Below are 27,659 nucleotides of genomic sequence, written 5' to 3'. Positions count from 1 at the left end.
AGGCTTCGTTTGTGTGGGTGTTATATGATATCTTGAGAGGGTGTTGGTTAGTAGTAGGTACTGCTGCCCTGTTTCAGTAATAAGACAGCTTTAGGAGTGGATAGAGATAGAGGGCTATAGGCCTATCAGTACAATCAATCTTTCTTTTTCAGTAATCTCTTCTCGCTTATCGAGCAAGTTACTTTTCCCTAACTCATATATATATACATATATATGTACATACAGCATCACAAGCATATAATTGACGATAGCTGGCTTTTTAGAGTGGTTAGGAGTAAATTGCTATAGGGTTCTAGAGAATTATATATATCCTTTAGAGTTACTACTACTTATTAGTCTTGTTAGATATACACTACCTTACCTAGTAATAAATGCCGTTCCACAGTATGAAGTCTACAATAGTAAGGCAGTTTAAGGCTAGTGCCTAGGGCCAGAAATATAATTTATATTATAAATTTTAACTTTAGTAATAGTTAATTAATTTATAGATAAAAATAGTATAAAATAAAGCTAAAAATAAGGATTAAAGTGATATACTTTTCATAGTATTTACTTGAAGAATAAAGCTTTTAGAAATAAATCAGAAATAGAGTTAAATGATGTGATATGATTGGCTGAAACTGGTGGACCCACACTCTACACCTAGGGATACTCAAGAAGATATTCAATGTTTAATAAAGTGCATAATAACATGGTATGGATAACTTTTGATAATAGAAAGTTCCCACGTGTGAGTAATTGAAGCAAACGAGAAAAGTCCTTGATATGTTAGTTCATGCTGGATGAACTATTGCTGAGATACTGGAGCTGTTATCATCCTTGATTATTTATTGTAATATATATTCCAATGGCAACACCGAGCTATGACCAAAATAAATGACGCATAAGCTTGTAGCTACTGTCAAACATCCGGCGCCATCATCTCCCAATTGGGAAACACCACGTATAATTCCAATGCAATAAGCATAGGCGTCTTTTACCGGGAACGATTGCTTCGCCTCCAACCCCGGTAACTCAATGCCGGAACATGTTCCGTTATATGAAACTCGGCGCTTCCATCTCGGCCCAGGTTGAAGAAGTCTACCGTAATGTGGCATCTATGGTCCCTCCTAGATGTATGCCCCGCCGTTCTATCAACTATGTAAGCATCATAACTCAAGCAGGTTTGTGTCGGAAGGGAACAGAAACAACACTTACTGCACTATAGCCGCCACGCAGTTGGCTAGGTTATGATTATTTGGATCATCTTCTGCAAAGAATTCGACTAGATCCTTGAGATAGGATTGGTAATTAGCATCTGCTGGAACCTGTCTCGAGTTGAACCGAATTCGGCTTCGCGTGACAACCATGCTGTAGGAATATTGGCAGGTTTCGAGACCACTCAAGTTGTCAAGATATAGAAAGAGATGACGCGTGAAAGTGAACGCTTGTGAAAGGCTAGTCGATGGAATTCTAGAGATACTGATGATTGATACCACTGCAAAGCATTCACTGATAACTTGGGTGCAAGCTTCCCTTTTATCTTCGAATATCACCTCGATTTATGTGATTGTAGTGCCGCTGAAATCAAATGTCGCATATGAAGCTTTGATTTCTTGGAGCCGCCGGCCTAGGTAAGGACCAGCCATAAAACAAGCTGTGCCATTCAGGCCAACACCCGGTAACCCACGGCTAGGCCGTGATTTACAAGTTACGTTCAAGAGTCAACTTGCCAACTTGATGTTGGTGAACGCGGCGGTTTTATGACATTGCCCCTTACTTGGTATGTTGGTAGCAGCCGCTCTGGGGCTGTTGTGAAAGAATATCTATCATTGGGCGAGGGGGAGCGCTTGAGGAGAGGCCGCATAGGTCGAGGGCTTGATGTTCAAGCAGTAGCTTCCTTCTGCTTGCCAATCTGGCCTCGCCTCACATAATGTTGCTCTATTCTAGAACTAACAGTCCAACGACATGTCACTGAGCTGGCCAACCGTATAATCAGCATGAATCGGGGTGGCTGGTTTGATGAATGCGTGTGGGCAATAATATCTGAGACATAACTTGACTTTGGCTTCGAACAGTAGCCGCTCAGCGCACCTGGGGAGAAGTGGGGCTGGTCCCATAGGTGGGGCTCGCGCGGCGCCTACCGGCGGTGCAATTTTTTGATTATTTATAGTACCACACAAACCACATCTCCTGTCTTGTCAAGTTGAACTTCGGCGCTTAATTTCCAATCACCAACTTATAACCAAGGACAACCAAGCATCTACAGCACGGGAAATTCCAGCGCGACGCGCAGTATTGACACCTCAAGAAAGTCTGACACAAGTGCTTTGTAGCTTCGATTCCTTTTGGTTTATCTCTTGCTTGTATCAACTGGGGTGACAGCCTGTGCCAACTCATTTCTCCACTCCTTCAATCGGTATGACTTCGGCGCCGCAAACGCCGGGGTTTGAAGATCCTCGCGACGCCGCTGACTATCGTTTCCGTACAAACGGCACTGCTTGTGAGTGGGGAGAGTCTTATCACCCGGGTGGCTATCACCCCGTAAAGTTAGGCGACAATTTCTGCAATGGCCGATACCTTGTGATCCGCAAGATTGGCTATGGCGCATACTCGACAGTGTGGCTTGTTGTCGATCTCCAGTAAGCCGTCTTGGATATTCAACGTTGATTTTCTTGAATTATGAACCTTGTCAAGCTAACTGGAAATCATTAGAATGTCCTGCTTTGCAGCATTGAAGATTGCTATTGCAAGTATAGACCCAGTATGTATCGAGAAAGAGGTCGCACTTTACGGACGCCTGAATCACCACGACGACCAAGTCGATGGTGCTCGACACTTTGTACATTTACGTGACTTTTTCCATCACGCTGGGCCCAACGGACAACACTCCTGCTGGGTCTTCGAACTAATGGGTCCAAACCTTAATACAATGCTAAAGCGGTGCCCTGATTTCCAGATAGGAGAACCTTGGGAACGACGTTTTACGCCGCAATATGCGAAGCGACTCTTACGAGACACTCTTTACGGGTTGGACTTTCTCCATAGTAATGATGTCGTGCACGGAGACTTGCATCCAGGCAATATTCTTGTGGCCATCCGACCTCTAGAAGCAGACGATAAAATGATTCAGGATCTGGAAACATGGCCAAGTCAAGGATCCTCGCTAGACCGGTTAGATGGTAAAGCAGATCTATGGGCCCCTCCGTACCTTCTCCAGCCCGATCCATTATATGACTACACCTCTGCAGACCTAGAACCTTTGGCAAAGATAACCGATCTTGGTGCAGGTGAGTTTCTTTCAAACTTTGAAAGTGAATTCTGTTGCAAGAACACTAACACTGTTCAGCATTCTCTGTACACGATCCTCCCGAAAAGACAGTTACCCCTACAGCTCTGAGGGCTCCTGAAACTATTCTAGGCCTTCCATTTGGAAAGGCAATTGACATTTGGACCTTTGGGTGTCTTGTTTTTGAGCTACTCACAGGCCAACAACTATTTGTTCGTATAGAAGCACTTGAGGGAGACAGATACGATGAACAAATCAATGATGAGCATCTATGTCAGATCTCCGACGTCATTGGGCACCTGCCGGAGCACATGTCGAGTCACTGGCGACGATACAATAGGTACTTTGCTCCAGATGGCCATCGACTTGACATTCTGGATAACGTTGACGATGAAGACACTGATGGCGAACTCCACGATTCAAGCACACCTCGCTCTGATGAAAGCATTTCGCTAGCAACTCCGGAAAGATTCGATTCAATTGGAAAACAATTTAGAGATTGGAAGCCAGATGCCATCGGAGAAGTTGAGACAAAACAAATTCTGGATTTGCTAGCCTGGCTCCTTCAGATTGACCCAGATCAGCGACCTTCAACAGAAGATATTCTAAAGCATGCTTGGTTTGCTATGTAGCGCCTTCAAGTAGTAGGTGGATGATGATATATTCGTCATGTCTATAGCAGAAGACTGTTCTACCATAGACCCATATTCTGTCGAAGGGAATGGAATGCGGAATACATTGCTAGGCAGGCATGTCCAGCATCATCACTCAAAGTCGTCATAAATTCCTCCAGCATTCTGCTTTCGAGTCATGTAGGCTTTGTTCAAGTGCCTGTATATAAAGTCCAACGATTAGGTGCGGCTTAGTCCTTTCAGAATCCTCTGAACAGAAAAGGACAACGGCCATGTAATCACAGGAAATTCCGCACGAGCCGTCCCGATGAAATTCGTAAATTTGGTCTAATTTAAAGATGACCATCATTCCCATTCACCGGAAGCCTGAATGACTGAATCAGCCATTGACTTCAACTTTCGATTGATAGTGAGTCGATACTTTCCACATACGAACTGCTCTTATTCAGCAATTGCTAATTGCAACAGAGAGAATTGGTCCAATCTAGTGCCACAAGAGAATTTGCCTCACAAGAACGCTCATTTTACTAGCAATGGCGTCTGATAGCTACGACTTCGTCATCATTGGCGGTGGAGCGGCTGGGCTTGTACTCGCGAACCGCATCTCGGAAGATCCCAATCTTCAGGTGCTGGTCATAGAAGCCGGGGCTGATCAGAAGGATGATCCACGAGTCAACATTCCCGGCATGTGGTAAGCAAAGTTTTGAAGCCCATGTTTGCCTTTTGTCGTAGTCTCGTGAGAAGTATTGGTGTCATATCGAGGCTGCTTTCGAGACAGTCTGAGATCTTCAACTTTGTCCTACTTCTGTTCAGGCAACGAGGGTACAAGTCTCACTGAATCACTGACTCTCAATGTCATAGGTCTGCTTTGATCAAGACTACTTCGGACTGGGCCTTCAACACAAACCCACAGGTATGCTGCAGCCATGGCTATCATTTACATGAATAGGTCACATCTGTACATTTCCACTAACAAGCACAGGAATCTCTTGGTGGCCGCAAATTGCTGTCTTCCCAGGGTCGAGCTCTCGGCGGCAGTACTGCCATGAATGGGCTCATGTTCACACCAGTCCCTGAATCTAATGTTGAAGGGTGGGCACGCTTGGGCAATCCTGGATGGGAGTGGGCGAAATTCTCGCAATCGATGAGTAAGGCCTATGTGCTGACTGACGACACATCCGAGGAAAATGACACAACTGGTACACTCACAGTGTCTTTTCCTGACCAATCCAATAATGGGTGGCTGAACATTTGGAAAGACACTCTTAACGGGCTTGGCATTTCAGTTTCTAGTGATATATTCACGGGAAAAGGGAATGGTCTCATTGTCACACCTGAAAACATCCAGCCGAGAACCAAAAAACGAAGCTATGCGCAGAGTGCATTTTTATCACCTGTGCTCAACCGAAGCAACTTGGCTATTCTGACTGAGGCAGTAGTTGAAAAGATCAACTGGAATCGGTCAGATCCCACCAAAGCCAGAGCAGAGAGCGTTCAGTACGTAAAGGATGGTGAAAGAAGTAATGTCGCTGTCAGAAAAGAGGTCGTGCTCGCGGCCGGTGCCTTCAATTCTCACAGACTGCTCGAGCTTTCTGGCATTGGGTCAGCAGAGCTGCTGCGGGAGATGGTCATTGATGTGGTTGTAGACAACCCGGGCGTCGGTGAGAACCTACAAAACCATCTCACAGTTTCCGTGAGCTTCGAAGTCAAAGATGGATCGCAGACGCTAGATGCGCTCGTTCGTCAGGAGCCTGCTGCTCTTGCTGCTGCGATGGAGGCTTACGGAAAGGGAGCCGGACCTTTGGCAACCAGTGGGACTTCTGTTACAGCACATTTGCCCTTCCCCGGAATTCAAACGGATGAAGGCAAAAAGGACTTGGAGCAGATCATTGCCCAAACCTTTGATGCCAAGGTCGGAGGGAGTAAGTCGAGCGCGATTTTCGATCAGGCGAATAAAGACTTTGTGCGCTCCGTACTGTCCTCTCCCGATGAGGCGTCAGGTTACTATATTTTCTTTCCAGGTTGGGGAGCATTTAATCCCAACGGATCGATGGCTACAGCAGAGGGATCCAGCAAGTACTTCACCATTGGCCTCCTCAACACGCACCCGCTCTCACGAGGCTCGACACACATCAACTCTGTATCTGCGTCGTCACATGAGGCTGTAACCATCGACCCAAAGTACCTCTCTCACCCCCTTGACATTGGAATCTTCACGCGAAACTTGCGTTTCTTGGAAACCATAGTCGGAGCTGAGCCGCTTTCATCTCAGCTCAAGCCAGGCGGAAAACGAAATCCTTTGGCGCCACTCGATGGAGGCTTTTCAGATCCTGACAAGGCTAAAGAGTACGCGAAGAAGCTTGGCTTTGGGTCAAACCACTTCGTCGGTACTTGTTCAATGATGCCTCGCGAGATGGGTGGTGTTGTGGATCCGGAACTCCGAGTGTACGGCACAGAGAATCTGCGTATCTGCGACTCTAGCATCATTCCTCTGATACCACGGGCAAATCCCCAGGCAGCTGTATACGGTGTCGCGGAACACGGAGCTTCTATTATCAAGTCCAGTACCTAAAGTAGCTGAATTCACGCACAGAGCACTACGTGATAGGCGTGGATCAAATAAACATTCCTTGGAGTAGCCACATCTCATTTGAATCTCATTATACTTGGTTGGTAGTCTCCATAATCTGAGCTGTGTGTTTTGTCGCAGTTCAATTGCCCCAATTGGTTTGATGGCGGCGCGATTGCGGACATTCGGGATGACCAACTAAGACCTTAAAATAGACTTAAATTTAAGCTAAGATAGTAGTTATAAGCTACTAGATTATAAGAGGTTATTAGAGAATAATATGAGATTCTTAAGATAATATCTAGGCTAAGATAATAAGGTAATAGTATTTTAAAAGTAAAGTAAAAGTATTTTAAAAGTAATTACTTTAGGCTACCAATATTTAGCGAGGACATTATCAACTGGAATATCAGATTATAACAGTATTGCAATGATCTGATTATAGATCGTGTAGAAAGTGCCAAATCTTGTGGTGAGGTCAACATTCATTATTCAGAAGTTTGGTTCTGGTGATATCAAAGAAGTAAAATGAAATAAGATCGTCGGTTATTACTATTATTCAGCTTAGGCACTGAAGGATTGCCTGCTTTCTATCGAGCTTTCTTCTTATCGCAAAAAGGTGCCAGACATGGAATCTCGTAAGCCAAACGGGATGAAGGGAATGTGCCTTACTTATGCAGCAAGAGACGAAAGGATCCAGCGAGTGGCCAACCAGGATTACATTTTTGTCCGTGGCTACATAACCTAACGGCATGCGCCCCATGCAAGGACTCCTACGGACGGGCAATCTTGATTTCTCCTTAGTTAGTGAGATAAACTCCGTCATTTCGAGAACTCATTGTTCAAGTATATAGTGAGAATCCACCAGCACCACCACGTCAGAAAGGCTGATAAAAGTAGCAGCACACTTTCTGAGAGCTTGTAAAGTTCTCGCGCAGGCATTATCGCTAATATGGAACAAAAATCAGTAGTCTTGATGTGACCGCCATGGAGATCCAGCAATGGAAGACATTGCAGGACGGATTAGACAACGTTTTCATGACGACAACTCCGATGCCCAAGCCAGGAAGAGACGAAGTCCTAGTGGAGATTCATGCAGTAAGTCTCAATTACAGAGACCCCGAAGGTTAGATTAGTCCTTTCAACGGCGATTCCTTACTCCTAATTCTTTTGTAGTTTGCATGGGTTTGTATAATCATCATAAGTCTCTGCCCTCTGAAGCGATTTCCTTGGTCCCTTGCTCCGACATGTGCGGTACGATCATCGAGGTCGGCGAGGGATGTTCCACGTGGAAAGTCGGGGACCGCGTGCTATCGGTCTCTATTCAGACATTTCTCACAGGCCAGATCCGGGCGCATCACCTGGCTCATGGTTTAGGCTTCCCCCTTGACGGCGTGATGCAGACTCATCGTGTTTTTCCTACAACCGGTTTAGTCAAGGCGCCGGACTACCTTACAGACGAAGAGGCCTGCACCCTTCCTGTTGCGTGTATTACGGCGTGGATGAGTATCAATGGGATGCGGCCCTTTGACCAGCCTGGGGGGAAAGGTGAAGTCGTGTTACTGCAAGGAACAGGCGGCGTGAGTATAGCTGGGCTGCAAATTGCTCAGGCCAGTGGCTCAACAAGTGAGTTTATCTAGGCACGTCTAAGTCTCAAGCAGGAACTTCGTTGACGGAGTGTGTAACACAGCAATAATTACCTCCTCCTCGGATGACAAGCTTCAGCGTGCCAAAGCCCTCGGCGCCACCTATACCATTAACTGGCTTACAAGTCCAGAGTGGCAAGAAGAAGTTTTGAGGCTTACAGACGGCGTTGGCGCGGATATCATCTTCGAGAACTGCGGAGCAAAGACCACACGCAAGTCATTCGAATGCGTCGCTTGGGGCGGACTGATTAGCTCCATTGGCTGCTTGTCGGGCAAGGAGAACGACCTTTCTGACCGGACCAACATCAACGCGTTGGCTATCGTCAAGAACGTGACGATCAAAGGCATACTTAACGGCCCGAAGGACCGGCTCGAGCAAGTGCTTGAGTTTTACCAGGAGCATGAGATCCATCCTATTGTGGATAGGATATTTCCGTTCGAGGAGGCTAAGGAGGCGATCAAGTATTTGTTTGCCGCCTCGCATTTCGGAAAGGTGGTGGTCAAAGTCAAGGCATGAATGAGGAAAGAGGGATGTGATGACGAAGCAATGAAAATCCTCGCACATTCGGAAGATAAGAGCGCCACTTCTTGTTGTGGTATCAAAGCCACTGGCGAAATAGTACAGGAGAAACAAGTAAAGAGACAAAGCGGACGTCTTCGAGTTTTATGCAAGGCTATTACTCCGGATGCTGCATCGGGTCTATCTTGTGCTCTCTGAAACTTTAATGGTCCAGGTAGAGATACACACGCCTACTTGGCGGCATCTATAAGACAATAACCAGGAGGATGGATGCCCTACAAGTATACACTTCGAACTGTGACAACGGTAGGCGTGTGCACGTTTGTGATCTCAAGAATGGCGGATTTGGATCGTCTGGAGCAAAACAGCAAGGAGGAAGTCCCACTCATGTTATGTTGCTTCTTTCGGCTCTCGTTCCCGCCCACTTACAGCTGGGAGGACCCTGCTTGTCTTGCCCTTGCATATATAGGATCTAAGATATACATAGTATAGGCGAAAATGATCCAAGATCACTCAGCACATTGGATTTAGTCCTTGCATAATTGTATAATGAACTCGATTGCTTGTGCTAGCTCTGCCTCGGGCCTCCCTATAAACTCCTGCTTTTGTCTATGAGACAAGACCGTTACGCCTGAACTCCGTATCATTGATTGCATTGCTCTAACCCAATAGGTTAATGTACGGCTCTGGCCACCTGCCCCATAGTAGTGGCCGATCGCCCAACCTCGCACTAACAGGAGCGAGCACTTTCAATTTCCTCCTGTCCTTATCCACATCCGCCACATAGACAAATCCCATGACGGTCGCCGACTGTATAACCTCCGGAGGGTCGTGGACAGAAGCATTCATGACAGCTAGAGTCCAATGTTGCATGGAAGGCGAAGGATCAACCCGCTCCAGGGTCTCATCCTCGGAGAGATACGCATTGGCTAGGCCAATCATTAGCAGGTTTGAGAGAGAATAGTAGTCAGTGGCAACTTACGCTCCGGCGCCTTGTATATGAAAACACCGTCAAAATCAACCTGCTGTGTGAACGGACTGAGAGTCCTCTTGGCGTCTCCGAAGAAGTACTCCTTGACAGCAGCCTCTTGCAACAGCTGCATGAACAGCTCGTCCCTCTCCACCACCCCCTCAGACTTGTCCAGCATCACTACGCTGATGGGCTCACCGAGACTGGTCTTTTCTTTGCCAAACCGCCGCAGAAGCTCAGCATTCATCCGCGCAGAGCCAAGCACAATGACAATATTGACCGAGAACTCCTCCACGATGTGCGCCAGCACCTCCGGGCCGCTCTTGCCGCTCATGTTGACACCCGGTGTATCAATGATCATTCCTGCGCTGCGAACGGCTGGGTCCTCCGCCATGCGCGCGGTGGCAGCGCCTGCAAGCCGCGATATCAAGCTCTTGTATAGGGACACGTCCTCCTCAATCTTTTCTCGCCCGTAGCAGAACACAACCGGCAGCTTCACCGGCACAGCGGCAGGTCCGCTGCTCGGCGCGCCTCCCCAGCCGCCGCCCTCGCCCTCAATGTCCATGATCGTAGCAAACACGCCCGCGCTGAGCGTCCCCGGCAGCGACAGCATGCCCTCGCTGGGATCCGTGTTCACCGCCATCGGGTGCTCGCCCACGCGGGTCGCCAGCGCGGTGAGCATGCGCACGAGGCTGGTCTTGCCGCTCGTCGCCGGGCCGCACACCAGCACGCGCGGGCCCTGGTGGGCGCCCGAGACCCGCGCCTGGCCCCGCTGGCTCTGCAGCAGGAAGTGCAGGTTGAGGTAGCTCGTCATCGGCGTCTCGGCGGGCGTGTGCTCGGCGACGTACTCGTCGCAGTCGTCGCCCTCGACCTCGATCTCGGCGCCGCGCCACGTCAGCAGCTTCGACTTGGCGCCGGTGAAGCGGTAGGGGACGTTGAGGGCCAGCTCGGTGCCGTCGCGCTCCGCGGTGCCGGAGACGAGGCGCACGGTGATGGAGGAGCCGTGCGAGACCTCGAAGCGCCACTCCCATAGCGGCTGGAGGACATGTTTGCGGATCGCGGCTGTTGTGGGCTATATATCGCCATGATTAGCTTTGGGTGAATACCTGAGGCGCGGTAGCTAAATAGCAGATGCGTACCTTTGAGGGTATCTGCCCTAGACCTGGAATTGACATCTTGCTGGCAGACCAAGATGCAACATTGGGTTGTGAGAGGCACAAAGAGGATCGGAGAAGCTCAGCCTTGCTGTATTTTCATGCGAGGCTGAGTTTTAGACTGGCGTGGGGGAGAGCTAGGGGTGACCAGTACTTGCGGTAGTGGGGTTGGTAGCTGCTTACAGTACCTAGGTACTGCGTCACTCAGCAGGCTAGAGCGGTAGGGACCAAGGTAGCCTTCGTGACCACAAATACATGTACTTCGGCCTTCCCGTCTGATATCAGATTCAAGATGGCACCCACACTGCTTTGCTACAAATTTACTTCTAGCTGACATGTCACTTTTCAGTCATGTGTCTTTCAGATGTGAGTGCGCAATCATTATGAGAGAGCTATGGAGTTCTATCTCAAGCCTTTGTGACGAGCTTGTCCGAACTACATGCTTGCATGAACCCCTTGACCCTTGGGGTATCTAACCTTTCCTTCGTCCGAAAACGCCAGGCCCCTGTGCCTAATGTAGACGAGTGCCGCAGATAAACAACAACAGCGAGTTTCAAAGAAAGAAAAGTTCGCAGAAGACATGTTCAGCCAAGATGGCAGATCGAAGGGCCTAGTGAGGCCCCTCTACTCTCTGGCATCGGTGCAAGCCGCGTTCTCGAGAGCACGATCCTCGACATCGGGGTCATCGACAGAGGGAGCAGGGCGCTCGTTGAGCTTCGGCTCCTTGTACTGGAGCATCAGCTCCTGCGGGAGGAAGGTGTAGAAGGACGGCAGGACGTCGAGAACCTGCTTCACGAACTTGAAGCCGCAGTCCAGCTCGCAGACAACCAAGCGAAGCTTCATGCCGATGGTGAGAAGGTGCAGAATGTGGACCTCGAGCAAGAAGAACTCGACCTTGTCGCTGGCGTCGGCTCGGGACAGACGGTTGTCCCAGCCGTCCTCGATGACGCAGGGCTTCACGAAGATCTTGCCAACGGGCTTGAGGTTGTGATCCTTGTCGAGGGCAGAGTGGATAAACTCGTCACCCTCACCGGGAAACTCGGGGTTGGCGCTGACGTTCTGATGATCCTTGGGATCGACGACCTCGTAGTCCTGGTTGTAGGTGTCCTTGATGGCGTAACCCTTGGCCTCGTAGTCCCACGGCACGATGAAGTGGGTAATGGAGAAAGCCATGGTAGACTTGAAGATGAACATCGCCTTGAAGCTCTTGGGGACGAGGATCGCATCCTGAAACTCCCAGTACTTCGGGTCCTTCTCGCGGTACGCCTCCATGGGATGGGCGGGATCCACAGTGCAGTCGTGCGGCTGCTGATCGGTGCAGAAGAGAATGCGCGCAGCAGTGTTAAAATCACCGGGCGCCTCGCGGATGACAGCGGCGCACATAGGCAGCTCGATCTTGGCACGCTCGCAGACCTCCCAGGCCTTCTTGACGTTCGCCTCGTACTCAGGGCAGACGTCGTGCTGCAGGAGGTACTTCAAGAAGCTGATGACGGTCGCAATGGCGGTGTCAACGGCACCCTCTCGGGCGGACAGATCGTTCATGAACTTGCTGCTCCTATAAAGGATGTTACTTAGCCTGCCGTCCAGACGTGGTCTATGTGTAGGAATACGTACAAGAAACCAGCTGCAACAGCCTCGAAGTCTCCCTCGACCCAACCCTCTGCACCGGGGCTGTAGAAGCGGGTGACGTTGGGGTCAAGAGAGATGACGTCGTTCGCCTCAGCGCGGATGACGTCGTCCTTCTCCAGACGGTTCTTCTCCTCTTTGGACAGTTGCTCAGCAGCATCGAGGACAATGTCCTCCTCATCAGCATCTTCGCCGGGGTCGTCCTTCTTGCCCTTCGGCATGTTGGAGGTACCCTGGAACTGACGCTGGGTGGTGTCGATGCCGCCCAGCATGAGAAACTTGGAGAAGTAGTTGCGTTGATCATTATTCATGCGACGGCGACCACCGAAACGTTGGATGCCCTCCTGAAAACGACTAAGAAACATTAGCATCGCAAGCGATAGCTCATCAGTTCGAAGAGAGCATACTCGCGGCAAGGTCGATCGCTGTAAGAGTTAGCTAGCTGTAGCGAGGAAGGGGCTGAGTATGAGGGACGTACGTAGTGTAGATGTTGTTCTGCTCCTCCCAATGCTCATTGGCAGTCAGGGGTGGATCGCAGTAATACTCTGTATCCTCGAATCAGCAAAAGTCTGTGAATCTGAGACTGTACTCGACGTGCCCTCGAATCCGGTTCCGCGGTAGTAGTTCAAAGCGGTCTCACCGCGCTTCTCCAGGGACTTGCCCTTGGACTTCTTGCTCTTCTTCTTCTTCTTGGTGGTCGCATCAGTAGTGTCGCCCATATTGGGAACAGCGTCACCGCTCTTCTCTCCGCCGGTCTGGACGACATCACTAGCAGTGACCTCTTCAGCCATGGAGCCGACTGGAGCAGCCTCAGTAGGCTGTGCAGCTCTGGTAACAGAGTTCAGAGCAGGGGTATCTGCCGCCATAGGCGGGTCAGTAGGCTGCGACGACATGGTGAAGTTGTCGTCGTCGGTTAGTACGCCGCTGATGGGCAAATCGTAGGGGCAAGTTGCGGTGAGCAGGAAAATAAGCTAGGATGGGATTTGTGCTAAAGAAGCAAGAACTATCACAGCTTCGTGTTGGTGGTATGGGTAAGGGGCGCGGAGGTGGGTGAAGCTACGCAAGCTCCCAGCAGCTTGTGGGACGACGACGAATAAGGTGATAGAATATGAGTGTGAGAAAGGGCTCGGCCAGAAGTCGAGATTTCTCACGGCAAGTAATGAAAAGAATGGGAGATGGTTTGTTTGGGGAGGGAGAGGCGGAGTCGCGGTAGTGAAGGGGGGAAACGAGACCGCGTCGATGGTTGAGATGAGACGAAAGCCAACCATCCGATAGGGATGAACAAACAAAAGACAGCTTCGCCCACTTTGTTGCCTAGTACCTAATTGAAAAATTTTCACAAATCTTAAGAATCTTTGAAGTTATGTCAAGCTGTTGGCAACTCCAGAGTTTGGCTGGGAGTGTTGTAAACAAATCATGCATGAGGCCTCTAGTAGACAACCTCGTCAACAACACACTCAAACTTTGGCAAACTTCTCTCCCAACAAAGAAAGCCTTCCATCTGTGGCAGAGAGCTATTTCTTGCTGTAGTTTCCATGAGGTTGAAGGCTTGCTGTAGTAGGATGCAATTGCTGTCTGGCTTAGACTAGTAATATGGCGTATTGAACGGGGAGTATCAAATCGAGGGGCATCAACGCAATGAAGCCCAACAGAACACAGAACCGACAGCTTGAAAAGTGCAAAGTTATTCTGTTCACATGCCTTGCTTTATTCATTCATTTACAGCATTGAGAAATATTTGACTTGTAGTCATCGAAGGAGATCAGAGTGACTCACTTCTTGAAGAAAATGTCTGTAAGCTGCAAAGGGCAACTCGGAAGGTGTAGTTGATTTTTCCGTGTCTGCGATGGTATGGTAATACGGGCTGATGTGCCTTCTTCACCGCAAGTCACACACACTCTCTCTTAGACGTTGCCGACCATCCCGTATTATTCTGACCACCTCTTGACCGGTAGCTGGGACTTGAGAAGGAGACGACTTCGGAAAGCAACAAGTCAGCATCGTGCCCCGACGCTCCCTCCGGCCTCGTGGTCTGCCTGAGGTCTCCCGCTTCCCGTCGGAGAGCAGACTGTGTATGTGTCAGTGTCTCACTTGCGCAGCAGCATGGCATCGGCACAGCGCAACACAGCGCAACACAGCATAGCACAGCGCATGGCATCGCAGGATCCTGCACTGCACAGGAGAGAATAGGGCAAGCGAGGCATTGTAGGCCGTTGGGTGTTTGCTCAGCAAGTCAGTTGAGTCGTCAATCCGCCAGTCGCTGCGGTCCAGCCCCAGCCCTCGCCCTCGCCTTAGCCAGTGCTAGCCAGTTGCTAGCCAGTCCGGCGGCGCTCGGGAAGTGCAATGACTGGACAGAAGACCCTGCGATGGCCTCACGACGACAGTGGCTGAGCTTCGCCCTCCCGCTTCCGCCACCCCAAACCTCCCCCAACTCATCCACTCGCTACATGGCTCGCATGGCTACAGGCCTGACAGCAACATCCGCCACAACGGAACGGCACATGGGGCAGATGGGGGAAGGGAAAATGCCGCTGAGTTGACGCTGTCTGGTACCAGAGATCCCTGTCATTGCTGTACTATGCAGTACTCTGCTGTATCAAAGCCGTCTTTGATTCGTCCCCAGCCTGCAGGGGACCTTCTGGGCCCCTTGTCATTCAGCGACTGTCGACCTGCTTTCGCAGCAATGATCCACTAGCGATCCGTAGAGACTGCCTAAGAAAATGCCTACAGGTGCGAAGGGTACTTGGCTCATGCATGTAGGAAGTGCAAGTATTTTTGCACTTGGCTTCTATGTGCGATGGGATTCACTTGTTCCTAACCGACTAACTCGCACACTGCCAACCGCGCACCGCTACCATGTATGAGGGATGCGAATCCGCAGCACAGTACAGACCGGGAGTACGTAAGTAGAAGGCGACCCAACCGCATGCGCCGTCGGACTGGAATTAGGTACCTTGCTGCTGTGTAGAAGCCCAAGGGAACAAGGGACCAACCTATAATGTTAATGGATGTCAGACAGCATTTCGCATGGCATGGCTTGCGCTGTTTCCGCAGTTTCTGCTCCGTCTTAAACCCTCACTTTTGCCCTCTTGCGTAATCCTTTCTCGTCCTACCTTTCTCCTCCTTCCATTCATTCTTCTATTTCTCTCATTATAATTTTGGGCTGCTACATGTTACAGAGAGTACAAAAGTGCAACTCTACCTGGTAGCATGCCCCGTGTAAATTAGCCTCCACGGAACTTAGTCACTTAGAGTTTTGGACTTTCGCCCGCCCTCTTACAGTGTACCTAGCCCACACCCACAGCCCATGCCAGTCTTTCACCGAACTCTACTACTACTACCCCAACCCTTGACACTCTCCGACGGTAGATCCCCCTGGATGCGCCGCTCTCAACCTCTCCCCATTCTTCTTCCCTCACATTCCCTCTCTGCTAGCTCGCTTCTGTCCTGAGCACAAGCAAACCGAAGCAGGCAAGGAAGCAAGCAAGCAAGATGATGGGGCCTAAACCGGTCCCCAATCGCGCCGATCTCGTCGACTACAACTACGCGGTCGCCGGCCAGTAAGTTTACGAAACACAACGCCCGACCACCGGATCAACAGACAAAAAAAAACTAATTCTTTCACCAGTGCCGGAACGCTCTGCGACCCCGATGGCGAGCTCTTCATCAAGCCCTGCACACAGCCGGAGATCGACTTCTACCAGTCAGCAATGGCAGAGCACCCGCGCTTCGCGGACCTGATGCCCGTGTACATGGGCAGTCTGATGCTCAACGACGCCACGGACGTGACCTCGATAGACGAGCAATTACCCGTCATCGCGGACCACATCAGCCAGGACATGAAGGAGCAGGTTGTCGAGATGATGGCGGGCAAGGCTCATGAGGCCGCGCTGCAGGGCCCGCCAGAGACCACACCCGAGAATATCATCTGGAACCCGAATAAGAGCAAGAAGATTGTGACGGACACGGCGCTGGTGCTGGAAAACGCCGCGTACGGCTTCAAGAACCCCAACATCATGGACGTGAAGCTCGGCATCCGATTATGGGCAGACGACGCGCCGCTGGAAAAGAAGCAGCGGTTCGACAAGATCAGCGGGGAGACGACACACCGGGACCTGGGCTTCCGGATAGCGGGCATGCGCGTCTACAGGGGCTCGGAGAACCCGGCGGAGCTCGACCGCGAGGACTACAGGATCTACGACAAGGACTACGGCCGCACGGAGGTCAACACGGGCAACATCGTCGAGGCCTTCCGCAAGTTCGTCTTCAACCCGACGGCGGGCATCGACGAGGAGATCGGCAAGGCCGTCGCGGACGCCTTCAAGCGGGACCTGGAGGCGGTGCGCGACGTGCTCGAGCGCGAGGAGAGCCGCATGTACTCGGCCAGCCTGCTGTTCGTGTTTGAGGGCGACGGCGCCGCGCTGCGGGCCGCCGTCGACGAGATGAGCGCCAGCGCGGCGGCGTCGAAGGACAAGGGCGGCGAGAACCACATCCCCGGTCGGTCTGCGCTCCGCGTCGACAGCGGGATCGACATGGGCGACGACGGCGAGCTAATTCTTCCAGGCGAAGAAGAATCCGGGGACGACGACGACGACATCAAGGACGAGCCCCGCATCTATACGTTAAAGCTGATAGACTTTGCCCACGCGCAGTGGACCCCCGGCCAGGGCCCCGACGAGAACGCGCTGACCGGCGTGCGGAGTCTGGTCCGCATCTTCGACGAGCTCGCGCAATGAGCGGTGCGGTGTCGGGGATACGAACGCGGAGTAGCAAAGAGCATATATTGTGGGCCACGACGGGACCCCAGTTGGCCTAGGCGTTTTATCTTTTTTTTTTTGAAAGCATCATGATCGGATAAGACAGAGGGAGCGACCTTTGCTTGAGAGAGATATCCATCATCCGTCATCCATCATGTCATGACAGGAGTAAAGAGAGAAGACTTCTACGCAGGCAGCATTGCTATGATCGACAAAAGTCATGAGGAAACGAACGACGCATCGCAAGGGCGTCTTATGACAGAGACAGTTTTTTTCTTCTCTTCAATACCCCCCCATTCGAATTCTGTACATTACCACTTGATTCTAACCTTATGGGATTTCGGCGTATCATTGCTGGATTTGCATCAATAAACGGCGTTATAAACTCTAGATACACTTACTACGTCCGTTCTGCTTTGTGAATTTATGACCGATTTCATGACCGATATGGGTTCTCACTAATCCTCCGACTTCATCTGACCAGAGAATATGACATGCCTTCTCAGCGCTATCACAAGTCACAGTCACGGTAAGAGGCCATAACGCTGTTTGCTTGGATCAAAAGGTAGTCAATATATAGCATGCTCGCGCCGGTTCTAATACAATGCAGTCGTACACCCGCCCATCCAATAGATACATACATTTCTTGAGCACCCTACAAGTTCCGAAACGCCCCCGGACATAAATCAGCGTGATAGAAATGAGGGAAATGGAAGTTGAGGTCCTGCTCCAGGCCCAGCCCGATTATCCACCCAATCGAGCCCTATAACTATAATTACCGCAGTACGAAGCCGTCTAGTATTCATCTCCGGCCATCGCACCGTCCGGCATGTCGCCGTCCGGCTTCATTTCTAATGTAGACCCGTCTACTCCTGGCTCTGCACCTTGTGGTCCCCAGCCACGACCTGCGCGTAGCTCGGCGGCGGCGCGCCGTCGCTGCTGCCCTCGCCGGCATTGTGAGTCGCCGCCGCAGCGGGTGCCGGAGCCGGAGCCGGCGCAGAGGCCGAGGAGCCGTTGGCGCCGGCGGTGCCGTAGCTCATGCCGTTCTGCTGCTGGGGCTTGGGCTGGGCGGCGTTGGCGGGCTGGCTGCGGTAGGAGCGGCGGCCGTCCTCGTGGATGATGACATAGGTCACGCGGCCGGCCTCGCTCTCGGACTGGGGCAGGGTGTCGTAGTCGGAGCCGGGCTCGGGGTACTTGGCGATGATGTACCACGCGTGGATGAGGCCTGGGATCTGTGGATGGCAGTTATGTTAGTGAGAAGAATGGGTGCTGAGCGGAAGCCGGAGAGGCTGGGAAGGGGGCCATACGTAGCCGAGGACGCAGAGGAGGATATTGATAAAGGAGTCGGCGGAGCAGATGCCGCACTTGACCCAGACTGAGAAGAAGAGGTTTGTTAGCATTGGGGACTCATGAGGCGATCGCGACCGATCCATTGCGCTTCACATCAGGCACCTAGACAAAGAGCCGTGGTGGTCGATGGATTGCGGGGTTTTGGTGGACATACCAGGCAAGGGTGGGAATAGGAGGGCCAGGAGGCCGAGGAAGATGTCGGCGGAGCACATGGTGACGATGGTGATGGTGATGATGATGTCGAGGCAGAGAAGAGACGAAGAGAGACTATTCGACTCCGGTGAGTAAATGGTGGTGGTCGAGGTGGTTGCAAGAGAAATGGATGTTTAAGGAAGTGAATGCCTTCAAGGCAGCGAATGTAGATAGGTAACGGGTTCGGTAGTAGGGAGGATTTAGGCGAATGGAATGGAGTGATGGGTGCAAAAGCCAGCCAGGTCACGCACGCTCTTCAGTCAGTCATAGTCATGAACTTGGTACGGTGTTCCATTAACGAGTTAGCGGGTGTTCGGTGGCGACCTGCCAATGCAGGGCCTGAGAGGTGCTTGCGTAATGTGGGACTACGCAGCCAGTCTTTGCATTTCACCACGCTGGTGCTGCGGCCTGCGGCCTGCGGCGGGCTCCTCCCCTGTTCAGCACCTGCCTTAGGGCCTCAGGTGCTTGTCAGGCACTATAGATGTGCTAAGAATGCTGGAGGGGGGGATGGCGGGGCACTTTGCTCAGTGCAGGTGTGAGGTATGAGGGTGGGACAAGGTGAAGTCTCGGTGAAAAGACCCATCGGAGTTTGTTTTTCCGCTCCTTCCAAATTTCTAGGTCGCGACAAGCCTTCATATAGCGACGATTACTCCGTAGGGCAAATTCTTGAATGACATAACCAGGCATATTCTTCACAATCCTCACTCACGGGAACCTCCTTAGCACCCTATCGAACCAAGTTGCGGGCCTAATGCTATACTACATGGTGTTGTGCTTATAGGACCATCATCCCCATTGAGTGTCCTCGTACACTCCGAGGCGCAGCATTGCTCCTTGATCATCCCTCTCTGCATCCTGGCTTTCGCTGCCTCAGCGAGCCACTCCAACAGCCATGGATGATCTAGAGTCGCTCGAGCTGCTGTCCCTAGTGTCGAAGGTCACCTCGGAACTGCAGAACCATCTCCACATTAGCGACAAGACCCTTGCCGAATTCATCATTGCCCAGCGGGTCGAGTGCGGCAATGTTGACGAGTTCAAGACAAGGCTCTCCTCTATCGCCGAACTACCTCAGAGTTTGATCGAGAGTATAGACCGCCTTGTTCTATCCCTGCATCCGAAGTTCAAGGGCCAGCCACAGAACGGGGACAGGCAGGAGCCGTCAGCGGAAGAGAAGGCCAATGTCTTCAAAGGCCTGGCTATTCCTGACAAGGAGCCCGCCTACGACAACGGCGCCGGAGACGCAATCGATGATACGCTAGCGCTTTTAGAAGGTTTGGAGGGCAAGGCGAAGCGGGAAAAGAATGGCGCAAACCGAAAGCGCAGCAGGAGTCCAGAGGACGATGAAGATGCGAGAAGGCGCAGGCGGAAGGATCGTTATCGGGAACGGGATCATGCCGAAGACGATTACCTCCGGGATCGGGATGGGTATTCCAAGCGCAAGGACGATTATAGCAATGGCGACTACTCGAAGAGCAAGGGTCGAAAGGAGAGGCGGACAAGAAGAGATTACTTTGATGATGAGGACGAGGATAATGAGTTACGCCGGCCGCCGACCCCGGAAATGGATGACTCCCCCAAGTTGTTCAAGGTCTACGACGGACATGTCACAGGAATCAAAGATTTTGGCGCCTTCGTCAACCTCCATGGAATCAAGGGCAAGGTGGATGGGCTAGTACACGTGTCGGCGCTGGTCGAAGGTCAGAGGGTTAATCACCCGTCGGATCTATTGACAAGAGGTCAGAATGTGAAGGTCAAGGTTGTCAAAATGGAAGGCAACAGGATAGGCCTGTCCATGAAGGAGGTTGACCAAGTCACTGGCGAGGATCTCGCTCCCCAAGCGCGAATACAATCTGGTGCAAATATGGAAGCATTGGGTGGTAGAAACGGACACGGAAACGGAAACGGCCTGAACGATGGCATTCGATCTGCAGCGCTTCAAAACAACCCCAGCCAGAACAGGCGGCAGAAGAAGCGTATGACGTCCCCAGAACGATGGGAAATCCGACAGTTGATTGCATCTGGGGTTGCAAAAGCGTCGGATTACCCCGATCTCGAGGAAGATTACAATGCTACTCTCACGGGCGAGGGACAATTGGAGTTGGAAGAAGATGTCGACATCGAGATCCGAGAGGAAGAACCGCCTTTTCTTGCTGGTCAAACAAAGCAATCACTGGAGCTCTCACCCATCAGAATCACCCGTGCTCCAGACGGCAGCATGAATAGGGCTGCAATGGCTGGAACAAACCTCGTGAAGGAACGGAAGGAAATTAAACAACAGGAGGCCGACGCGGCTAAGGAACAAGAAACGAAACCTGATCTGTCAGCGCAGTGGCAGGATCCCATGGCTGATCCTGATAAGCGGAGATTTGCTAGCGATCTGAAGCAAGCTCATATGAAAGCAAAGACCGACGAAGTACCGGAATGGCGGAGAGTCATTGCACCAAAGGATCAACCTCTGGGAAAGCGAACAAACATGACAATCAAGCAGCAAAGAGAGTCCTTGCCTGTCTATGCCTTTCGAAGCCAGCTCATCTCAGCTGTGAGAGACAATCAGTTTATGATTGTTGTTGGTGAAACTGGCTCTGGCAAGACTACTCAGCTCACACAATATCTCGCAGAAGCCGGCTTCACAAACAACGGCATGATTGGCTGCACACAGCCACGTCGTGTAGCAGCCATGTCTGTCGCCAAACGTGTTGCTGAAGAAGTGGGTTGTCAACTGGGTGAAGAAGTTGGTTACACTATCCGTTTCGAGGACAACACTAGTCCCAAGACTGTCATCAAGTACATGACTGACGGTATGCTTCAAAGAGAGATTCTGATAGATCCCGACTTGAAGAGATATTCTGTCATTATTCTTGATGAGGCCCACGAAAGGACGCTCGCGACAGATGTTCTCTTTGCGCTTTTGAAGAAGACTGCAAAGAGGCGCCCTGATCTGAAGATTATCGTCACCTCGGCCACACTTGACGCGGACAAGTTCTCTGCGTACTTCAACGAATGCCCGATCTTCACGATCCCGGGTCGTACTTTCCCCGTCGAGATTCTTTACAGCAAAGAGCCCGAGTCGGATTACTTGGATGCAGCGCTGGTTACGGTCATGCAAATTCACTTGACAGAGCCGATGGGAGATATCCTTGTCTTCTTGACTGGTCAAGAAGAGATTGATACTGCATGCGAGGTTCTGTACGAGCGTATGAAGGCTTTAGGACCTAATGTTCCAGACCTTATCATCCTACCGATCTATTCGGCTCTGCCGAGTGAGATGCAGTCCAGGATCTTTGATCCCGCACCTCCTGGAAGCAGAAAGGTCGTCATCGCAACAAACATTGCCGAGACTTCAATCACAGTGGATGGCATTTACTATGTTGTCGATCCCGGTTTCCACAAACAGAACGCTTACGACCCCAAGCTTGGAATGGACTCACTCGTGGTAACTCCGATCTCACAAGCTCAGGCCAACCAAAGAGCTGGCCGTGCTGGCCGAACCGGACCAGGAAAGTGTTTCCGCTTGTATACCGAGGCTGCCTATCAGACAGAGATGTTGCCGACAACTATTCCAGAAATCCAACGCCAGAACTTAGCGCTCACGGTGCTGCTGTTGAAGGGAATGGGCATTAATGACCTGATCCATTTTGACTTTATGGACCCACCTCCTATCAATACCTTGCTCACAGCCCTCGAGGAGCTATACGCATTATCTGCGCTAGATGACGAGGGATTGCTTACCCGGCTGGGTAGGAAAATGGCAGACTTCCCAATGGAGCCTTCCCTGGCCAAGGTGTTGATCGCGTCTGTTGATATGCGCTGCTCTGACGAGATCCTCTCCATCGTTGCCATGCTGAGTTTGCCAAACGTCTTCTACCGACCAAAGGAGAAGCAGGCTCAGGCAGATCAGAAGAGGGCGAAGTTTTTTGACTCCACGGGAGATCACCTTACGCTACTTGCTGTCTACAACGGGTGGAAGCAGGCAGCATACTCATCACCGTGGTGTTTTGAGAATTTCATCCAGGCGCGGTCGATGCGTCGTGCGAAGGACGTCCGGGACCAGCTCGTCAAGATCATGGACCGATACAAGCATCCTATCGTCTCCTGCGGCAAAGACACCCAGAAGGTGCGTCGAGCACTCTGCTCGGGCTTTTTCCGGAACTCAGCCAGGAAAGATCCCCAGGAAGGCTACAAGACTCTCATCGAAGGCACACCGGTGTACATGCACCCTTCCAGCGCACTGTTTGGAAAGCAGGCCGAATGGGTCATCTACCACAACTTGGTCCTGACGAGCAAGGAGTACCTGAGCACCGTCACGGTCATAGAGCCAAAGTGGCTGGTCGAAGCGGCGCCTACATTCTTCAAAGTTGCACCTACAGATCGATTGTCCAAGAGAAAACAAGCGGAAAGGATCCAGCCGTTGTATAACAAGTATGCAGGCGAGGACGATTGGAGATTGAGTGCACAGAAGCGCGTTGGTAGATCCGGTGGAGGGGGTGGTACTTGGGGTTAAAGCACTGGATTATATAATGTCTCTAATAGATGCGTGCCAAATAGATACCTTTTGCAAGCAATTCCTGTCACTCGCAACCTTGCTTCATAATTCTGTCTCATCACTGCCTTCTCTTCAGTTTTACATGCGAGAAGCGTGCATCTGCAGGCGTCATGCGGATCAGTGGCTGTGAGGGGGTCAACAACGTTGCAATGATGTGGCCAATGAAAAAGGCCACCCTAAAGCAGGTAAGACGCAGCGCGGCTATGTCGTTGGCGGCCTCGAGCGAGGGGTTAGGCATCTAATCATGAACCACAACTCCACGATCGTGTGGCAATTTGACAGAGATGATATGTCGTCTTTCTCACTAGACGGATTCTGATCTCCATCAACATGGCCGAGGTCCTCGGTGCAATCGCAAGCGGTATTGCAATCGGTCAAGTTGCCACTACCACAGGTATCGCTATTCTGCGGCTAAGGCGACTCCTGGACGAAGTTCGAGATGTTCCCCGGAGCGTCGAGGACTTGATGGAGCAGATTGAGTGTTTTGATCCGGCGCTTTGGGAACTCGAGCAGAACATGAGCACGAACGAGATCCCCTCGGACTTATGGAAAAGCTCTGCAGCGACGAAAAGTGCGCTTTACTGTCGCAAGGCTCTCAAGCAGTTGACAGATATGGCGGATGAGCTATCGGCTCAAATTAACTCCACCAAGCGTGTGCAAAGGACTGTCGCCCGTGTCAAGGCTGTGCTAAAGAGAGGTGTAATGAGTGACTTGGAGAGACGGCTGGAGACAGCTATCCGAATGTTGCAGTGTGCACAGCAAGGCTATACAATGTGAGTTTCCTACTTGTACTTTGGTGCATTGCTAACTAGTTGCAGAGCACTTGTGAAACAACAACCTGAGATGATTGCAGCAAACATCTTACGACGGCTTAATAAGGCCGACGAAGCCCCAACTTTGGAACAGGCTAAGGCTGAGCAGCGCGGCAATACCGAAGACTTTGCAAATGAGACGCGAGACATCATACAGAAAGCTCAGCCTCGGCAGATCAATAGGCATCAGCGACTAGTAGGACTATCGACCCTTGGCTCAATTGCAGTGCAGACAACCTCGCAAGGAGTCTCGGCACAGGCCCGTCCTCCGTGGTGGCTTGCTGGGGTGATGTATGCATGGTCGCTACAACTGAACAGATCTTACACTGGCTGGAAAATGAACTTTCGATATTTTCCGGTCAGGCCATGGAGCCATCCAGTATTTAAAGCAGCAAAGCGCGATGATGTGGCTAGCTTACGAGACATGTTCGCCTCTGGAGAGGCATCTCCATATGATGTTTCTAATTCAGGAAACACATTATTACACGTAAGATTCAATGTATATTGAGGCGCAATCAATATGACATGCGCTAATAACAACAAACTTATAGGAAGCAGCATTTGGCGGAGCCCCTGGAACCTTTGAACTACTCATTCACTTGGGAAGCAAAGCGGATGGGGATGAAAGGAACCATAATGGAGCGTAAGAAGCCCTTGAGGTATCACCTCATCATATCGTTCAACGTCGCTAATATACCATAACGCATAGTACTGTGGCGGATGTTCTCAACCATTCACGCGTCCAAACAGATACCAATCGAACTTTGGAGTTTAGCCGTCTCCTGATCAGCCATAGATTTGTTCCAGAAGTCGATATCAGCATTATAAGGAGACAATGTTGTTGCCCCATAACAAGAATATGGGAGGTATTTCGATGTTTGCAACCATTATACTGCCCATTTCATGCGGAAACCACCCTTGAGTCTCGTCTACTGAGGGCAAATCAACTACGCGAGGGACATGTGGAACGGCATAAGTTTGTGCTCGAACCAGATTGGAGCACTGACCCAGACGCGGTGTGTACTCACAAGACCGGTTTTCCACTAATACACACTGTTTCGAGAAACATCGCAGCGTTGACAACATACACGTTCGCACCGATGGGTTTGAACTTCCTGTCGGATTGGGATGAGTTTGCACATGAAGTAATTGGAAGATCTGATGTCCATAGACTGGCAAAATATTGGAACGTTTGGCTCGCAACACCACTCGTCGCTCTTCTATGGGAGATTTCTATGTCCGCCCGGACTGAGAGCTCGACTCATACACGATTTATAACTCGGGGACTTCGGAAATGGCTTCAGTTACTGCAAACAGCTGGTGTTGACCTAGGTGCGTACGGAGCTCGAGAAAATGCAATTTTGCACGGATCAGATAAAACCAGGCACTTCTGGTCTTCAGCTTGCCATAGGGTGTACCCTCGATTCACTGTGCGCACGATTTGGGACGTGTGGATTCATCAGGAATTGCGAGGGTTCAAATATGGTCCAACGATTGACGATTGGGCTGTTTTGTGGGATGAGCCAACAGACCAGTTTGCTGGACAATTTTGGAAACTCATTGAAACCCCTTCACTGCAAGTTCCTGGAGAGTGGTATGACACAGACTCTGACGTGGACCACCCATAAGCATTCTAGATGCACGACAATTCACACAATGCTAGCAGCGAATATCTAATTCAGTACTTCAAAATGATTCGCAGTCAATACTAATCCTGATGACCAATGATCTGAACGAGACAGCTTGGAATTTGCTGAATGCTTTGCGAACTTGATCGCTCCCAGGCTCCGCAATAAGTTTTGGTAAGTTTACTTGATGTCCTTGAGGTCGCGCTTTGGAAGGTACTCCTTCAGAGCACTCCCCTCGCTGGAGCGATCCCATGCCCAGCGACTTGCGATGTCGGCTGGTAGTGTCCCCTGCATCATCTTCACAACATACTCACCGATGATAGGCATAAACTTCCAGCTGTGGAAAGAGCCTCCTGTGGCGATGTAAAGCCCCTTGGAGTGTGGGTGTGGAGTGATGATGAAATCTTGGTTGGGTGTGATCGCGTCCCTACCATCGATGTTAACAATTGTATGTGTCACAGCGAATCAGAGGATAAACTTGCCAGCACATCCTATAACTCTCAATTTCCAACCCCTTCACCCAACTACCATACGTATTCTTCACAACAGTTGCTATTTCGTCCTTGAGACTCTGAGGAACGGCCTGACCCCAAGCGTTATCGGCCGTTGGTTTCGGTGGGGCGGAGATCGTCTGCTTCGATGCTTCGTGATAGGACTTGTTTGTGAAAGTGACTTCAAGGTTGAACTTGAGCCTGTTCTCTTTCGTCGGAGGGATGCACTCTCCTGATTAAAAGTGATTAGAGGTGTTCTTTTATAATAATTTCACTCAGGGACTTACCGTTAGTGTGAGGCATTGTGTTGACAATCACGGGAGCATCTTTGAATTTCTCTGCTTCTTCAGGAGGATACTTCGCGGTACACTGGAGAGCGGCAGCAGCAACCATTCTGTCGCCTGCCTGCAGGAGCTGATTGTCCGGGGCACTGTTGGCCAGGAGGAGTGGTGTCCATGCGCCGACTGACAAGAGAACATTATCTGCGCGGAGCTCCTCTCGGCCCTCAAGTGAAACTCCAACACAGTCATTGGAGTTACTGAACAGGAGTTTTGAAACTGTCACAGTTCTAAACTTGACACCCTCATCCACAGCGGCTTTGATCAAGCTTGTTAGAGCACCAGTAGCTTCGCCCCACCCACTTCGAGGGTTGAAGTAGTTCTCTTTGACATCGGTCCAGTTCGCATCCCTGAAAATTCCAGAGAATCGCGTTCGAGCCTCCTCTGGTCCAAGGAACTCGGACGCATGTTCGGCGCCTAGCTTCTCGTAGTTGTCGATGTAAGTCTTCCCCAAGTCAAATCCGACTGCGTACAGCATGCCTGGTTGATGGTAATATGCTTTGTATATGGGGTCGTTCCTCCAGCGTTCTTGCGCATCTAGGGATAGCTTCATGTAAAATATGTTGCCGTAGTCTGATCGGATGATTTTGTTCACATCGTGCGAGGCGGAAAATGTGTTGGGTTGGTTACCGCCGTCCAGCAGCAACACCTCTGCTGATGGATCGGTTCGCTTCAGTTCAAGAGCTGTTGAAGCCCCGAACGCACCGGCACCAACAATGATATAAGTCTTAGAAGACATCATCAACAGTGCACTGAAACCCTGATCCTCGTTACAAAAGTACTTGTATTATTTACAACTGGCGGCAGAATCATCACTTATATACAGATGGCTAAGCGGAAGCATTACGGCGCTAGTGTCATTAGCTGACGGGGTGCTGCTCCGAAAGTGTGAGAAAGAGGGGAGCTTCAAGCTGCTCCACATTAGTCTAGTTGTTGCCTTTCGCTTTCTTCTTTTTTTCTTCTCCTTTTATCGGCATCTCGAGATTCCATGGGGTCAACCCGCCAAGAGTTGACTAGACCAGTGGACTCGGTGGGTTTCATGTCACACGGTGGATCTACCTGCATCACTTAAGCCAAATGCGCAATTGCATACTCTCTTGAGAGAGGGCGACTTCCTTGACTCCAAATTGAGCTGCCTGGAACTTGGTGAGAAGAATTGATCA

General features: G+C 50.8%; 9 protein-coding genes across 9 annotated transcripts; 5 read left to right on the top strand and 4 right to left on the bottom strand.

The window, feature by feature from the left end:
- Positions 1–4,433: 4,433 nt before the first annotated feature.
- Positions 4,434–6,472, top strand: UCRPA7_4407 (putative glucose-methanol-choline oxidoreductase protein; the record flags this gene model as incomplete). Its single annotated transcript, XM_007916958.1, has 3 exons — positions 4,434–4,591; positions 4,762–4,813; positions 4,883–6,472. The coding sequence occupies 3 exons, from the start codon at positions 4,434–4,436 to the stop codon at positions 6,470–6,472; spliced, it is 1,800 nt and encodes a 599-aa protein (XP_007915149.1).
- Positions 6,473–7,716: 1,244 nt separating this feature from the next.
- UCRPA7_4406 (putative alcohol zinc-containing protein) lies at positions 7,717–8,632 on the top strand (the record flags this gene model as incomplete). Its single annotated transcript, XM_007916936.1, has 2 exons — positions 7,717–7,723; positions 8,247–8,632. The coding sequence occupies 2 exons, from the start codon at positions 7,717–7,719 to the stop codon at positions 8,630–8,632; spliced, it is 393 nt and encodes a 130-aa protein (XP_007915127.1).
- Positions 8,633–9,295: 663 nt separating this feature from the next.
- On the bottom strand, positions 9,296–10,780 carry UCRPA7_4405 (putative pre-mrna cleavage complex ii protein clp1 protein; the record flags this gene model as incomplete). The annotated part of the gene is made up of 3 exons (XM_007916930.1): positions 9,296–9,564; positions 9,618–10,677; positions 10,745–10,780. 3 exons carry the CDS (start codon positions 10,778–10,780, stop codon positions 9,296–9,298), a joined length of 1,365 nt encoding a protein of 454 aa, XP_007915121.1.
- A 603-nt stretch (positions 10,781–11,383) lies between these two features.
- UCRPA7_4404 (putative argonaute sirna chaperone complex subunit arb1 protein) lies at positions 11,384–13,278 on the bottom strand (the record flags this gene model as incomplete). Its single annotated transcript, XM_007916961.1, has 5 exons — positions 11,384–12,314; positions 12,374–12,739; positions 12,793–12,810; positions 12,864–12,930; positions 13,026–13,278. The coding sequence occupies 5 exons, from the start codon at positions 13,276–13,278 to the stop codon at positions 11,384–11,386; spliced, it is 1,635 nt and encodes a 544-aa protein (XP_007915152.1).
- A 2,599-nt stretch (positions 13,279–15,877) lies between these two features.
- UCRPA7_4403 (putative inositol polyphosphate multikinase protein) lies at positions 15,878–17,121 on the top strand (the record flags this gene model as incomplete). The annotated part of the gene is made up of 2 exons (XM_007916947.1): positions 15,878–15,945; positions 16,014–17,121. 2 exons carry the CDS (start codon positions 15,878–15,880, stop codon positions 17,119–17,121), a joined length of 1,176 nt encoding a protein of 391 aa, XP_007915138.1.
- Positions 17,122–18,008: 887 nt separating this feature from the next.
- Positions 18,009–18,704, bottom strand: UCRPA7_4402 (putative stress response rci protein; the record flags this gene model as incomplete). The annotated part of the gene is made up of 3 exons (XM_007916945.1): positions 18,009–18,374; positions 18,450–18,517; positions 18,647–18,704. 3 exons carry the CDS (start codon positions 18,702–18,704, stop codon positions 18,009–18,011), a joined length of 492 nt encoding a protein of 163 aa, XP_007915136.1.
- Positions 18,705–19,576: 872 nt separating this feature from the next.
- Positions 19,577–23,185, top strand: UCRPA7_4401 (putative pre-mrna-splicing factor atp-dependent rna helicase prp22 protein; the record flags this gene model as incomplete). Its single annotated transcript, XM_007916939.1, has 1 exon — positions 19,577–23,185. The coding sequence occupies one exon, from the start codon at positions 19,577–19,579 to the stop codon at positions 23,183–23,185; it is 3,609 nt and encodes a 1,202-aa protein (XP_007915130.1).
- A 372-nt stretch (positions 23,186–23,557) lies between these two features.
- Positions 23,558–24,741, top strand: UCRPA7_4400 (hypothetical protein; the record flags this gene model as incomplete). Its single annotated transcript, XM_007916940.1, has 2 exons — positions 23,558–24,000; positions 24,591–24,741. 2 exons carry the CDS (start codon positions 23,558–23,560, stop codon positions 24,739–24,741), a joined length of 594 nt encoding a protein of 197 aa, XP_007915131.1.
- A 1,106-nt stretch (positions 24,742–25,847) lies between these two features.
- On the bottom strand, positions 25,848–26,974 carry UCRPA7_4399 (putative sarcosine oxidase protein; the record flags this gene model as incomplete). The annotated part of the gene is made up of 3 exons (XM_007916952.1): positions 25,848–26,094; positions 26,201–26,390; positions 26,446–26,974. The coding sequence occupies 3 exons, from the start codon at positions 26,972–26,974 to the stop codon at positions 25,848–25,850; spliced, it is 966 nt and encodes a 321-aa protein (XP_007915143.1).
- Between the last annotated feature and the right edge of the window lie 685 nt (positions 26,975–27,659).

The sequence above is a fragment of the Phaeoacremonium minimum genome (assembly GCF_000392275.1).
Source record: "Phaeoacremonium minimum UCRPA7 unplaced genomic scaffold PA7_03_scaffold_337, whole genome shotgun sequence".
NCBI classification, from domain to species: Eukaryota; Fungi; Ascomycota; class Sordariomycetes; order Togniniales; family Togniniaceae; genus Phaeoacremonium; species Phaeoacremonium minimum.
The sequence above is the reverse complement of the archived record's forward strand: the minus strand, read 5'-3'. Positions and strand labels throughout refer to the sequence as shown.